Source organism: Pyxicephalus adspersus, chromosome Z (assembly GCF_032062135.1).
Source record: "Pyxicephalus adspersus chromosome Z, UCB_Pads_2.0, whole genome shotgun sequence".
NCBI classification, from domain to species: domain Eukaryota; kingdom Metazoa; phylum Chordata; class Amphibia; order Anura; family Pyxicephalidae; genus Pyxicephalus; species Pyxicephalus adspersus.
Window position 1 is genome coordinate 62,388,837 of NC_092871.1, and position 13,837 is coordinate 62,402,673.

At 39.0% G+C, this 13,837-nt stretch overlaps 1 protein-coding gene across 2 annotated transcripts in view; it reads right to left on the minus strand.

The window, feature by feature from the left end:
- Positions 1-13,837, minus strand: part of PTPA (protein phosphatase 2 phosphatase activator) — a 111,784-nt gene that overhangs the window by 95,003 nt on the left and 2,944 nt on the right. For both annotated transcript variants that reach the window (XM_072431787.1, XM_072431786.1), the window contains exon 2: positions 3,953-4,062. In XM_072431787.1, coding sequence (XP_072287888.1) covers positions 3,953-4,062 — 110 coding nt within the window. The remainder of the gene's footprint in view (positions 1-3,952; positions 4,063-13,837) is intronic.

A 13,837-nucleotide genomic window follows, 5' to 3' on the forward strand; every position in this document is an offset into this window, starting at 1 on the left:
TGTGACAATATTAGTGCCCAAATTTTAGTGCCTCTACTAAAGTGCCAGGACTAAATAATATTACAAACAATATTCACCAGAACTACAAAAAAGAAAAAAAATATAAATAATGCTGAAAAAGAAAGACATTATTTGGGGACCCCTGATCATAGTAGACATCTGTAACAACATTAGTGACCAGATGACAGTGTCTCTACTGAGATGCTAGGACTAGATAATGGTACAGAAGAAATGTTCGGCAATAATGCAGGAGATGAGGATGGGTGTAATGCTGAGGAGGAAGACATTGCTTGAAGACCCCTATTTGTAGCAAGCATCGCTGATGGCCAATCTGATAACTCCACTGGAGGTAATAATATTTACAAGTTTATGTAAACCCTCAAAGACACGCCACGTCTTTAAACTATTTCAATGTTAATCTGCTTGTTTCTCTGTGTCACACTGTAAAAATTATGTAATTGTTTCACCCGGTATTGTTATTTATAATTCTTTTGTCATACCTATTTTTCTTTAATAAAAATGTATTGAAAATAGATGTAAACTCTAGTTGAATTACACTTATTTTGCTTCATGCAATGTATATCATAAACAATTGTTATCTTTTTATAATAAAAAAAATTGATATAATGTATGGTTACCAGATAAAAGTGGTGCAAGTTGGGAAATATTTTCTCACAATGTACCATTCAAAATATCACCATTCATCTTCTCCTCTTGTAATGTCTAATTGTTTGCTCTTGCCCAGTTCACTTAAAAGTGGACCTAACTCGGGTAACCTAATCCTTTAATCCCTTGAGCTGAACTAAAGTTTCACATTCCAAAATTGTGAAAAGACAGGGTTTTTGTTTCAGAAGAGACAGGCAATGTCCATTCTGCAAAAAAAATTAAAACACACCTGCTTATTTGCAATTTTTTTTTGTTTTCACTCACCTGTCCTTGATCCACTTCCACAGATCTTAGGTCACCTTGATTGGCTAGGCCAAGATGAAGTGATGTTTTATTGCTGAAGACATTGCCTGTCCCTTCTGAAATAAAAACCCTATCTTTTCACAATTTTGTAATGTGGAACTTAAAAGCTTTAAATACCAAAACCAAGTTTAGCCTATACACATCAGTAAACGTAGAGCAGACTTTGACATTAAACAAAATCGAAATGTCTGGTATATTGAAAGCCCCCCCAACTCAGATCATCTGCAAGGGAAACTAAAAAAAAAAAAAAAAAAAGCTCTTCCGAACAAAAAAATAAAATTAAAAAAAGTAACCTTGCCCTGATTTCCAGCACTTCTGGGGGGCATTGGGCGATGTCACCATGCAACTGTCTCACTGGGACACCTGGGCACTCAAAATCCAAAAATGCATTCCAGTCAATTCCATAGGCATACACAGGATTCTGAGGACCCAGTTATTACAGAAGGAAAAAAATATTTTAAAAAGAACAGCAATGTGAAATTTACTCATTAAAAGCAGAATGTGCTCCATGACCTCCAATGACTGAGCTCTTTAGTACATTGACACATGTTCATGTGCAAGTGTATGTGCAATGCACCAGATCAGTGAATGGCCCCCAAGTGATAGCAGGATCACCAGGTAATATTTAAATAAAGTTGCAAATTAAAAAGGATGATGTTTTTACATGCTAATTATTGTAGCTTAGTTGGAATCCTCATCACCTCCTACATAGTAGTTTGTACTCTACACAAATCGCACTACCTCTCGAATAGTCATTAATCAGCTATCCTGACCTCTGCAGATGCATGGAGGCACTCGTCAAGGGTTTCCTCTGTCATCTGCCTAATATCCTCTCTTGCTTCTAATTTCCAACCCGACTTTCACGGGTATAGCTTTCGGAAACACTGAAATTAAACTTACAGCTTTCGTGGATGATGTCCTCCTATTCATCTCCAACCCTAAAACCTACCTTTCTGTCATAATGGACCTTCTATCTCGCTTCGGTCTTGTATCTGGATACTTCATCAATTTTGACAAGTCAGTGGCCTATACTTGTATCCAAAACACAAGACAAATTGGAACAAGCAATTTCCATTCCAATGGGCTAAAGTGAGTTTCAAATACCTAGGGGTACAAATCCCCAAACACCCAGCCCGCCTATATAAAGTTAACTACTTACCGGTAATACGCACTATGCAAGACTCCTTTAAATCAAGGTCCTAGCTCCTCCTCTCTTTTATGGCTTGCATGGCCCTGATAAAAATGGTGGCTTTCCCAGGCTACTGTGTCTTCAGGCATTCCCTATCTTCCTCACACCCAAGCAAACCCCATATGTCAATGGTTTAAGGAGGCATTTAATTTGGGGTAGTAAACAATTCAGGATCCCCCAATCCATTCTCCATCAACCAGTGTCAAAAGGAGGCCTCAATCTACCAAATATTGCACTATACAATGAGGCAATCACTACTACGGATCCCAACGGATTGGCTCCATGGCACCTCCATATACACCAATTTAAACATTTTTCTAATACACATCCACAAAGAGCTTTTACCTGACTGTTGAACTCAACCCACTATTAGCTTCACAATGGCACCTCTGGGCACACCCTTAGCAACAGAGTACTCCTTAATGCCCACACTTCTCTTTCTCCCTCAGTGGGGGAATTCTGATTTCACTTCTGTACTTACTTTCCCTATTTTTCAGGTTTGGACAGACCTATAGGTCTATCCTCAGTTCGATCATTGCTAAACCCCAAAACACGCAAGCCTTTTTCTATCACTGAACTACAATCAGAATACCCAAAAACCGCACGTAATTTGCTCTCTTCCAGTCACACAACTACAGTTCCTCAATCACTCATTACCTTTCGGCCACAGACTGAAATATTCCCTTACACACTATGCTATTAGGTTCCCTATCCCGCTCCAAAGCAATTTCCAAATTCAATAGATTCCTCAAGGAAGATCTAGATTACAACACATTGACCACAGGACTGGTAACAATGTTTTCCCAACATAGAAGTATCATCCCTGCTGCAAATATTAAGAGTGTCCTGGAAAATGGTGCCATCAGTACAATATCCAGAGATGTTTTTCAGATTTTTTTCACTGAGCATATATTTCCCAGTTACAAGCACACTGCATGGGCCTATCAGAATCCAATATTTGTCTTAAATGCGATGCAGATTATAAGTTTTGGGACTGCCCCTCAATCAAACGCTTTTGGAGCCAAATTGCCTGATATATCTAAAGACCCTTGGTCAGTTATTTGCCCTTCACTACCCTTTGGGCAATATTTGGTATGGTGAGTGGAGACGGTATCCACTACTCCCGGGGTGCCAAGTGGCTACTGCTCCTTTTATCGGAAGAAGGAAGGAAATCCATTCTCCACTGTTGGATTTCCACTTCCCCTCCCTCAATCCAATTGTTCCTTACAAAGCTCCAACATCTATTTAAAATGGATTGGGTTGAGGCCTCCAAAAAAATAAAACTTCACACAACTTTTTGACACATGGGAGAGTTTCATGAAAACTCTGAACATACCCACTAAAACCCATCTCTATAAGTGCTTCAATCAAAGTACCTGGTACTCCATCAGAACCTTAGATAGTGACCGCCTCATAATGCTTCCCACCCAAAGTGTCACAACTTAAATCTTCCACCAACCTTTAGGCCCGCCAGAATAAGAGCAAAATCTCTCTCCCCCCATAGGTTTTCCTAGACCACATCTATCCAAGGAAACTAATGGCAAACATTAGTTTAACTCTGTCATTGCAATACCATTTTTTTCATTTTGTTCCTTTCTTTTTTTTCGCTTTACTTTTAACTACCTGCAATAATAATATGTACAATTACTCATTCTGTATACTAAATTGTTGACTTGTTTGTCTCAATCTGTAACACATATGTCAAAATTTCCTAATATTTTAACTGCATTGTTTGTCCTGAATACTGGCGTAACTCAATAAATATAAATTTGTCAATTTAAACATTGATTGTACCTGAGATCGCTTCCATTTGGCCATGTCCGAAACCGTGTTGATCTCTTTTTTTGGAACAACGAAAGTATGTCCTGTAAGAGATGGGAGAACCTCGTCCCCATGGTGGGAGTCTGTGAGAGTGAAGAGAAACACTTACTACATATGATGCACACAATGGTTGTAATGGATTTGTATTCAACAAAGGAACATAGCAGCAACAAGTCTTCTACTGAGGGCAGCTTGTAAATGGGGTGTTTGGACTCCAGTACATTTATAAAGTTCAGGGATGTGTTTTATAAATTTTTGCTTTGCTTGCTTCAGGACTCTGGCCAGTCATTTTAATAAAGAGGATGACACCAGGACCGGGATGCAGGTCTTATGACCAGGTCAGGGCTCCTCCACTACCCTGGAACTATATGCAGAGAGCACCACAAGGGTTACGGCAGGTGCCACAGTGCCCTCTACATTTATTGAAAGAAAACTTAGCATGGAGTAATCACTGTGGCGTCCTGTATAGATCCAGAACTCACCCTCAATTATATTAACTAAAATTAACCAATTTCCCTTAATATTTTTAACAATAACACAGCTCAACAAAAAAAAATGTTTTCACTTGCCAAGGATTTTTTAATAAATTTAATGTATTTATAATATCTGCTGAATCCAGAAATTACATCCGTTTCATGAAATTGGCTCTAGTTCTTGTGATATAGAAATCAGAACAGACAATTTTACCAACAACAAATGTTAACACAGCATATAATTTTCAATCTTTTTTTACATCGATGTTTTGCATTTTATATATTAAATGTAGCAATTATTTTCATGAAACTTTCATTTGCCTTTTTTTTTTTTCATACATTTTCTTTTTTTTACAGAAATATGAGTACTTCAAGAAGAAGTTGTTTATATGACCCCATTGTATTTTCGTACATTTGTGGTGAATATGCTCAGCAAAAACACAGACGAAACATTACAGAATTTGTGAAACAAGCACATCTTGCATATTTTGGTATTAAACTGCAGGACCAAGATAAGTATTGGGTTTCCCATATGGTATGCAAAACTTGTGTAGAGTGTCTACGTCAGTGGAAAAATGCAAAAATTAAAAGTTTGAAATTTGGTGTATTTATGGTATGGCAAGAGCCCAAAAATCAGCATATTGATTGTTATTTTTGTGCTGTGAATGTAAAAGGTTTCAATCGTTACAAGGAAAACAAGTGGGAGTACCCCGATTTGGAATCAGCAAGACGACCTGTGCCGCATGCTGCGGATGTTCCCATACCAGCGTTTAGTACACACCCTGATATTCCTGTACCTGACATGGAGGATATACAGGGTTTGGAGTATAACCAGGAGTTAGCAGTGGAAGTGAATATGAAGGAAGATTTCATCAAACCAGTAGTTCTCCCAAGAAGAGCTCAATAATACGTTTAATACGTGATCTAAGTCTGTCAAAACAAGCATCTGAACTTTTAGCATCCAGACAAAGAGAAAAGAAATGTCTGAGACCGGAAGGTAAAAAACAGTTTATAGGACAAGAGAGGTGAGACTCCTACCATTAGACCCCTACCATCAGTAAAGATGGAGACTTTGTGTACTGTTGTAACATCCCTGGACTACTAGCCTATATGGGAGTACCAGAATATGGGACAGAAGACTGGGGGCTTTTCATAGACTAACTCAAAGTTTGAAATCTGTTTTACTGCATAATAGCAACTGCTATACATCAATTCAAATTGGTTACTAAACAAATCCTAAAGAAGAATATGAAAATATCAAAATGGTCTTACAAAAGCTTTGCTATCATGAACACCAATAGTCCATATATGTTGATTTAAAAACGGTGAATTTCCTACTTGGACAGCAAAGTGGATGAACAAGGTGTTTCATCTGCTTGTGAAATAGTAGAGCAAAGCAGAATCACTGGAAAAAGTGACATGCCCTCCAAGGGAAAACATGAAAAAAGGTGCAGCGAACATCATTAATGGGCCAATGGTTGACAAAGAAAAAAATCATTCTTCCTCCACTACACATAAAGTTGGGATTATTGGAGCAATTTGTTAGAGCTCTGAACAAGGATGGTGATTGCTTCAAATAAATTTGTAGATTCTTCCCTGGATTGAGTACTGAAAAATTAAAAGCAGGAATCTTAGATAAACCCCAGACTCGGAAACTGATAAATGATTCAATTTCACAAGTTACATGACTGATACTGAAGTTTCTGCCTGGCACAGCTATGTCAGGGTTGTCATTAACTTCTTGGGTAACCATAAAGCACATAATTATGAAGAACTGGTACAAAACTTGCTCTTAAACTTTAAAAATTTGGGTGCTACTATAAGCATAGGTAATTTGCAAAACATTCCAGAAAACCTTGGCGATTTCAGTGAAGAACAAGGGGAGGTTCCATCAAGATATAAAGGTGATGAAAGAAAGGTATCAGAGCAGATGGGATAGACACATGATGGCAGACTACTGCTGGAGCCTTTAAGGGGATTGTCCTAATCATCAGCATAAAAGGAATTTATACAAACTGAGTTTTTCAATGACTTCTTTGTGATTAGTTCTGTAATAATAATGAATTTAAAAATAAATATACTGACATTATGTATTTCAAAAATTCAATTTTATATATGTAGGCATATCTACTTTCATTTTGCTTAATTTTCATGTTTCATTAGTTTTCTATGAGGTAATTATTGAGGTCATTATTTCAAAAAATAGAGCCAAGAAAAAACAATACCATATTTGGAATCTGTGCATCAAACATAACCTTAATTGACTTTAATCTGTTTGGCAAGAAAATTCTTGTTGACCAATGTAATAAATAGTATTTATATAGCGCCAACATATTATGCAGCGCTGTACATTAAATAGGGGTTGCAAATGACAGACAGTGACTCAGTAGGAGGAGAGGGCCGAAGAGCTTACAGTCTGCTCTTAGTGGCATATATGAAAACCGTTTTTTATGGTGCATTGACCCAAATCGAGCCCTCAGTCAACCCAGTGCCCTCGCCTTCACTGAGGTCAGTGACATATCAATGCCATCACCCTGTCTGTGTTGGATTTTGCACATACAGAACAGAGGTAACACCTCAATTCTGTATAAAGCTTCAGAGCCTGGAATGTCACAGCTACAAGGAAAAACCTGATGAGATCAGTTTTCTTGTACGTAGGTTTTCTGAAATGTCTGCTCAGACAACACAGATTAGAACAGCAGAAACCCAGACAACAGATGGAAAAAGTATATTCAGAGAGAACTAACATCTAAAGAGTCTCCTTCACTTCCTGTTCTGTGGATAAAAAGTCAGGCAATACCTCCCCTCCAGGGGTCTGACCAGGAACAAATATACCCATAGTCAGACATTTTATTCCCATGGATCAGCCCAGGGGTATAATATATGGAAGCCATAAAATAAGCATGACAGAAGACATAGCAATGGCAGACTCCATGTCTCTCTGAGCAGTATAGTAATACACCAACTAGTTTTGTACTTGTACTAGTTATAAAAAAAGGAAGGGTAAGTCGCCTTTTGTGCTCCTAACAAGAAAAGTATTCCTCACTTCCTGACACAACAGGAAATTAGGGAAATTCCACACCTGTCACCAGAACAGCTGCCTCCGTTCAGAAATCACCCCCAATTCCTGTTATGGTGATTATTGTAAAACTTTGGATTTCCAATCACTTTTTGCTCTTAGAGACATTGGAAATAAACTTACCAATGTGAGGGGAAATCAGAGATTATTCCGGTGTCACCCAAGCAGGTTGGGGATAGCACCCCCCCCCCCCCCCCCCCCCCCCCCCGTTCTAGGGCCAACAGTAAAACTCAGCATTTTCTCTTACTTTGTAAAGAGAACAGGAACTGGTTGCAGTATCCAGAGAAGGGAGGATTTTACTGAGCAGCTGTATAGAAATCAGTACTAACTCATAGTTCTCCCCAGCCCCCTATTAGTGGGTGGAGCGCCTGGCTGCTGTGCGTCCTTTGTCTGGCTCTCATTTGCAGCTCTAATCCTCTGAACGGATAATGGAGTGGCTGCCTTGTTCTTAGCAGTCATCTGTTCAGAGGATTCCAGCTGCTGACACAAGCTGTCCCTCCCCCATTTTCTAGCTCATGCTGTGGCTATTGAAAAAAAAAGCTGCTTGTAAATGTATCCTCCCGAGTGGGCGTGTGTAATGACATCATCGGGAGCAGTGCAATAGCTGTGTGTGAAATGCTGCTTGCCATATTCTGCAGCCTTACATTTCACTGGGTACAAACCTTTATATCTCCTAAACCATTGAACATAATGACAATTACCACAATTTCAGCCCCCCAGGTTTTAAGAATTTCAAGATATGGGGGTCAGAATTTTAAAAAATTGTGAAACTACATTGGGAGTGCAGTTTCAAAAGCAAGGAAAGTCTTTAATTGAAAATGCAAATTGGGGACCTCCTGGGCCACTTACATAGCAAGGAGCAATGGAGCGGGGCCCCCAAATTGATACCTACCTGTCACAATACCTGTCATACTATGTTAGCCTGTCTGCTTCTCTTCTCCGAACCCCAATTTCCCTAGAATGGTGAGAAGTACAAAACCGAAAATGGAGTATGTAAATGTATGTATGAAGTATATAAAAATGTAAATACAGTGGAGGGACACCTTTGGCTACCACCCCCCCCCCAACTAAAATGTAATTACTTTGGCAAACGCACTACCCTGTTACACATTACTACCCACTTCTAACACTTAAACCCCAATTTCTCCGAAAACTGAAAATGTGGGGAAAGTGTTTAAATAAATCAGGGCTGTGGAGTCAGAGACAATTTTGAAAACCTGGAGTCGGAGTAGATAAAAATGTGCCGACTCCGACTCCTGATAAATATAAATAAGGATAAGCAAATTCAAATGTCCTATTTCACAAACAATAGTCATAATTAAGTACTTCTCTGATGTAAGAATAAAGCCTAGTGCATAGCTGTATTTCTACTAGTGTGAAGTTCAGCTGAGCTATTATAAAACCTGACACCTTATTGTAACACATTATTGTAATCTGGATTATGTACATTACAAAAAGTGTTTTCATTTTATTTCAGATATAATGTGTTTAACAAGTTCATTTGAGTGTAAACAAGGTGAGTGCTATTGCCTGATGTGTGTTCAGGTGTCCAGTCTGCACTTTCCATATATGCTCCCATCCAGGGCTGAACTTTAACATCATTTTTCACACCACCCAATACTAGGAAGTTAGCTAAGTGGCGCCCCTGGCCCTGGAGCCTCCCACTGCCCTGTCATCTGCAGATCAGCAAATAAATAACAAAGATAAAGGCAGCAGCGTCTGCTCAACTTCCTCTGTCTGCTAAAAGAGCTTAGAAGAACTTGGAGGAACAGCTTTTCGGATTACACTGTACGTCTTCGTGTTTATTTAAAAACTGCATGGCTGCTTGTGTGTACTATGATGGAGAGCTGTGTGCATGTTTCTGGATAAAATTGCAGGGCTATGTGTATGTTTGTGTGTATGGTACAGGAATGCATGAATGTTTGTGTATAGTGCATATTGTGTGTATATTTCTGAGTGAAATGTAGGCCTCTGTGTTGTGTGTATAGTATATATGTTTGTGCATGTTTTTCTATATAGGACAAATTATGTCTAAGTTTAGTGCAGGGCTATAGCTTATTTGTGTGTATAGTGTTGTGTTGTAGGTTTGTTTGCAATAGTGCAGCACTATGTGTATGTTTGTATTTAAATAAAAGAATATTCTAGTTAGTATAACAAAGTACATAGCGCGGCACCCCATTCACAATGGCATTAAGTCTGTAAACAAACTAGATAAAGTCTGCTGTTTATGAGCACTTTACATTATCTAGTGATGGTAAACATTATGTGTGCCAATGTATTCTTGAAGATGATGGTGAATAACAATGTGATGCAAAAATTAGCAGTTTCAGTGGGTCTAACAAAAATGCACCTACAAGAGCATCAAATTTGAAAAAAAACTTGCAGCGTTTTCAATCTAAAGTGTTAGAAGTTGTGAATGAAAAAGATATCAATGAAAATATTCTATCTACTTCTGGGATAAAGAATGTTCATAAATCTACTGAAGACCAAACACAACTAAGAAGATTCTTTATATCTGACAAAGTTACCATAACAATGACACCAGAAAAATTCAAAAACCACATTATTGGAATTTTAGTAAAGATCAGTGTAGCACTATCCTTCTTTTCACAGCCAGCCTTTTTAGACCTAAATGGGGAAATGGCTAAAAAACTTGGCGATTCTCTGGAAAAAGAAAGTATAAGGAAACTTATTATTGAAGATTTTGTTAGCATAGCTAGACCTTTCTTGAAGAGAGTGGGAATCATTGGGCCTTGCAGGAATTAAAGAAGTTCTTTTTAATGACCATTGGAATTTTATAAATGCATCTATCTATTGTTGAAATAGATACATTAAATCCAAATTTGGCAAATAGTTGATCTTCATTTCCCTGAGGCTTATTCCTCACTCTTCGGATATTAACTTGCGTAACTTCTCCTTATGGGCTTTATCCAACTTTGAATTTCTCGTACCTCCTCTTGGTAATTTTTCCACTCTACCGGAAGATTTATAGGTCTTAATAATTTTGGTTATGGTTGTACGATTACAACCCAAAACCATTGCTATCTGGGAGGCATCACTTCCATTCAGATAACGGTCTACCACTCTTTGACGCTCCGCATTACTTTATTCTCTGGGCGTAAGGGAGAGTGCAATACTAAATATAAAGCTAATACTTTAAAGATCAAAAGATAAATAAAATTGTTATCTTAAAACTTAGTATAAAGATATTTAAAATTATATAAAGTAAAAAACATAATAATTAACAAATCATCAAAATATTTTCATACATAGTTCTCCCCAGAGGGTTTTTGGCCGGTTGCTCTGCCCGGCTGCTGTGAATACCCCGCCCACCTCTCCTCGGCACTCTCATCCTCTGCACGGATCTCAGTGAGGCTGCTCTGTGCTCAGCTGTCATCCATTCAGAGGATTGCTGCTGCCATGAGAGGTGAGCACACAGTTCAGCCTTCATGTGAATGAGACACAGGCAGCCCCCATCTTCTCGGTCTTGGCTAAGATCAAGTGTAGTACCTAATCCTTCCAGTGATCAGGGTGGAACGGCACTGTATTCCTGGCAAGAATGCAGTGCATAAGTACCTCTGTTAAAGGGTCTACTTGATGGTGTACCTCTGTAAGGGGCCGCCCTATGCTAATTCCTCTGGCTTGGTCCACCGGAGAGAGGCGTTGCCACTTTTTGATGGAGGGTGCTATTCCCTTATGGGCTAGCCCTGAAGTCTTGGAGAGTGCTTTGGTCTTACAGCCAGGCGCTCTCCCTTAGTAGGAGTGTCTCTTCGGGAGAGCTCCCAGCTTAGTATCTGTTGGGACCTGCCTAGGCAGTCCCATAGAGAAAAAGCCCATCTGGTTTCGGCCAGAGGGCTAAGTCAGTCCATCCCAGCCCTCGTCTGGAGCCTCGCTTCGAAGGGTCTGGGGATATTGGGTGGCCCTTCCTCCTTAGAGGCGGGATCACAAATAGTACCCCAGTGCACGTTTTTTGTGGGGTGTTTTTGCACTCACTTTTTTACCGAGCACGGGGTTTGTTTTAGAGCACAATCGTGAGATTCGATAAAAAAAAAAAAAAAAAAAAAAAAACAGGCAGCCCCTATCTGATGATAGCAGGAGCTGGAATTTCTATTTTAAAAAAAAAAAAGAAAAAAAAGCTGCCTGTAAAATGTATCCACTGCTAGAGCTGTGTGTGAAGTCTACATGTCGTTCTGCATCCTCACAGCTCTTTGTGTACAAACCTCCATATGTCACAATGACTTGTAATTTTCAGGGTGCACAGGGGACCCTCATAGATACTAGTTACTACAATTTCAGAATTTAAAGAATTTCAAGATATGGGGTCACAAATATAAAAATTTATGAAAATTGAACATTGGGGTTGCTGTTTCAGAGGAAAGTGCAACTAAGAGTCCTAAATTGAAAATGCAAATTGGGGACCCCGGGGCCACTAACATAGCAAGGAGCATTGGGGTTGGGCCCCTAAATATATACCTACCTGTCACAAACCTATACCTATGAGACGGCTGTCTGCTTCTCTTCTTTGAACACCAATTTCTCTGAGGTGGGAGGTACAAAACTGAAAATATAGGTGCAAGTGTCGGGCACACTCTCCCCTTACAATCTCATTACTACAGCATCATTACAGCATAAAAAACTCAGCCAATCAAAATGGGCTTTACTGCCCTGTTACACATTCCTGTCCTCTCAATTAACATTCTGAAAATCAATTGGTGAATGGGGAGGTGTAAGAAAACAAAAATATAGGTACAAGTGGGGAACATCTGTGACTAACATCCCCTAAAACATCATCACTATGGCATCTTTAGAACATAAACTCTGCCCACTAAAATGTAATGGGGTTGAGATACTGGAAGGGTCCAGTCATGTGTAACAAGAAAGTGCATTTTGATGGACAGTTTTTTTTTTTAATGTTGTAATGCCATTGTGATGAAAGGTGATAGCCACCTGTGTCTCCCACTTCCACCTATATTTTTGTTTCCCTGTACCTCCTAATTCTAGAGAATTTGGGGTTTGAGGTAGAGATGCAGACAGATATATGTAATAGAGCAGGCAGCAAACTTTGCTAGGTAGAGATTTATGTTCTCATAATGCCATACTAATTGCATTTTAGAAGGTTTTAACCACAAGTGTCCCTCACTTGCACCTACAGTTTCAGTTTCTTATGCCTCCACGTGTACCTTAATAATTTCAAGTTATTACAACCAACGGTTTAGGAGATATGAACACAGCGAGTTGTTAGGCTGCAGAATATGATAAGCAGCTTTTACACACAGCTATCACACTGCGCTGCCGATGACATCATTACACACTGTGGATAAACTTCACAGACAGTTTTTTTTTTTTTTTTTATAGAATATGGACAGTGATGAGAGGGGTCACTGGCTGTCTGATATCACATGCCCATCTGATATCACATGCATGATGCTATTAAAGCATCGCCACATTTTTAACATTATATTAAAGAGTGACTTTCTCTGTTATTTAATGGAAAATGTGTGGTTTTTTTTTTGGTTTTACACTTTTTTAGGGAGGACCTCTCCCCTTCAATCTTTACTTCCATTTAGGTAAAGACGAAAGGGGAAATCCGCAGCCTCCTGGGTTATTTGTGTCACATATACCAAAAGGCTCTGCACAGCTCATGCACCTTTAGAGGCTTTCTTATAATGTAAACAAAAGTGTTTAATCTCATGCATGCGCAGTGCAAGGCAGCACTGGACGTACAAGTGAGCATTGAAGAGAAAGTGGAAGCTGAGCCAGCATGGGCCTGCAGGGCTAATTTTGTAAAAGGATCAATTGAAAAAAACGTTTTCACAAAAGTTCACTTTAACTTAATATAGCATCACGAGCACATCTGAAGTTGGGCTGAATTCACACTGGCAATACAGTTACATTTATCCATTCCTCATGCCAGTTCCTGTTTCTTAAAAAACGTCTAGCTCTGAAAAAGCCCAGCACTTACCGCCTATTACCAATCCTAGGTGCCTAGCAGTTGCAAGAAAACACTCAGAAGGGGTAAATGTTTTTTGCTGCTAATATGAACTAAGCCTAACTTGTTACACCACTTTCATTATACTATTACACTACTACAAGGGATTGCACTCTTAAAACACTAGGAAGTTGGGTCACAATACACCACATAGGACAGTTGTGGCAAACTACATAGAATGGAAAAATTAGATATTCTAATGGGGCAGGCATTACAAAGTTGGAACGAAGTATAGGGGTAAGGTAGAACATAGAAACAATAGGAGGTTACTGGATACCCATGGCATAAACAACTGGGAGCACTAAATTTGCCATCTT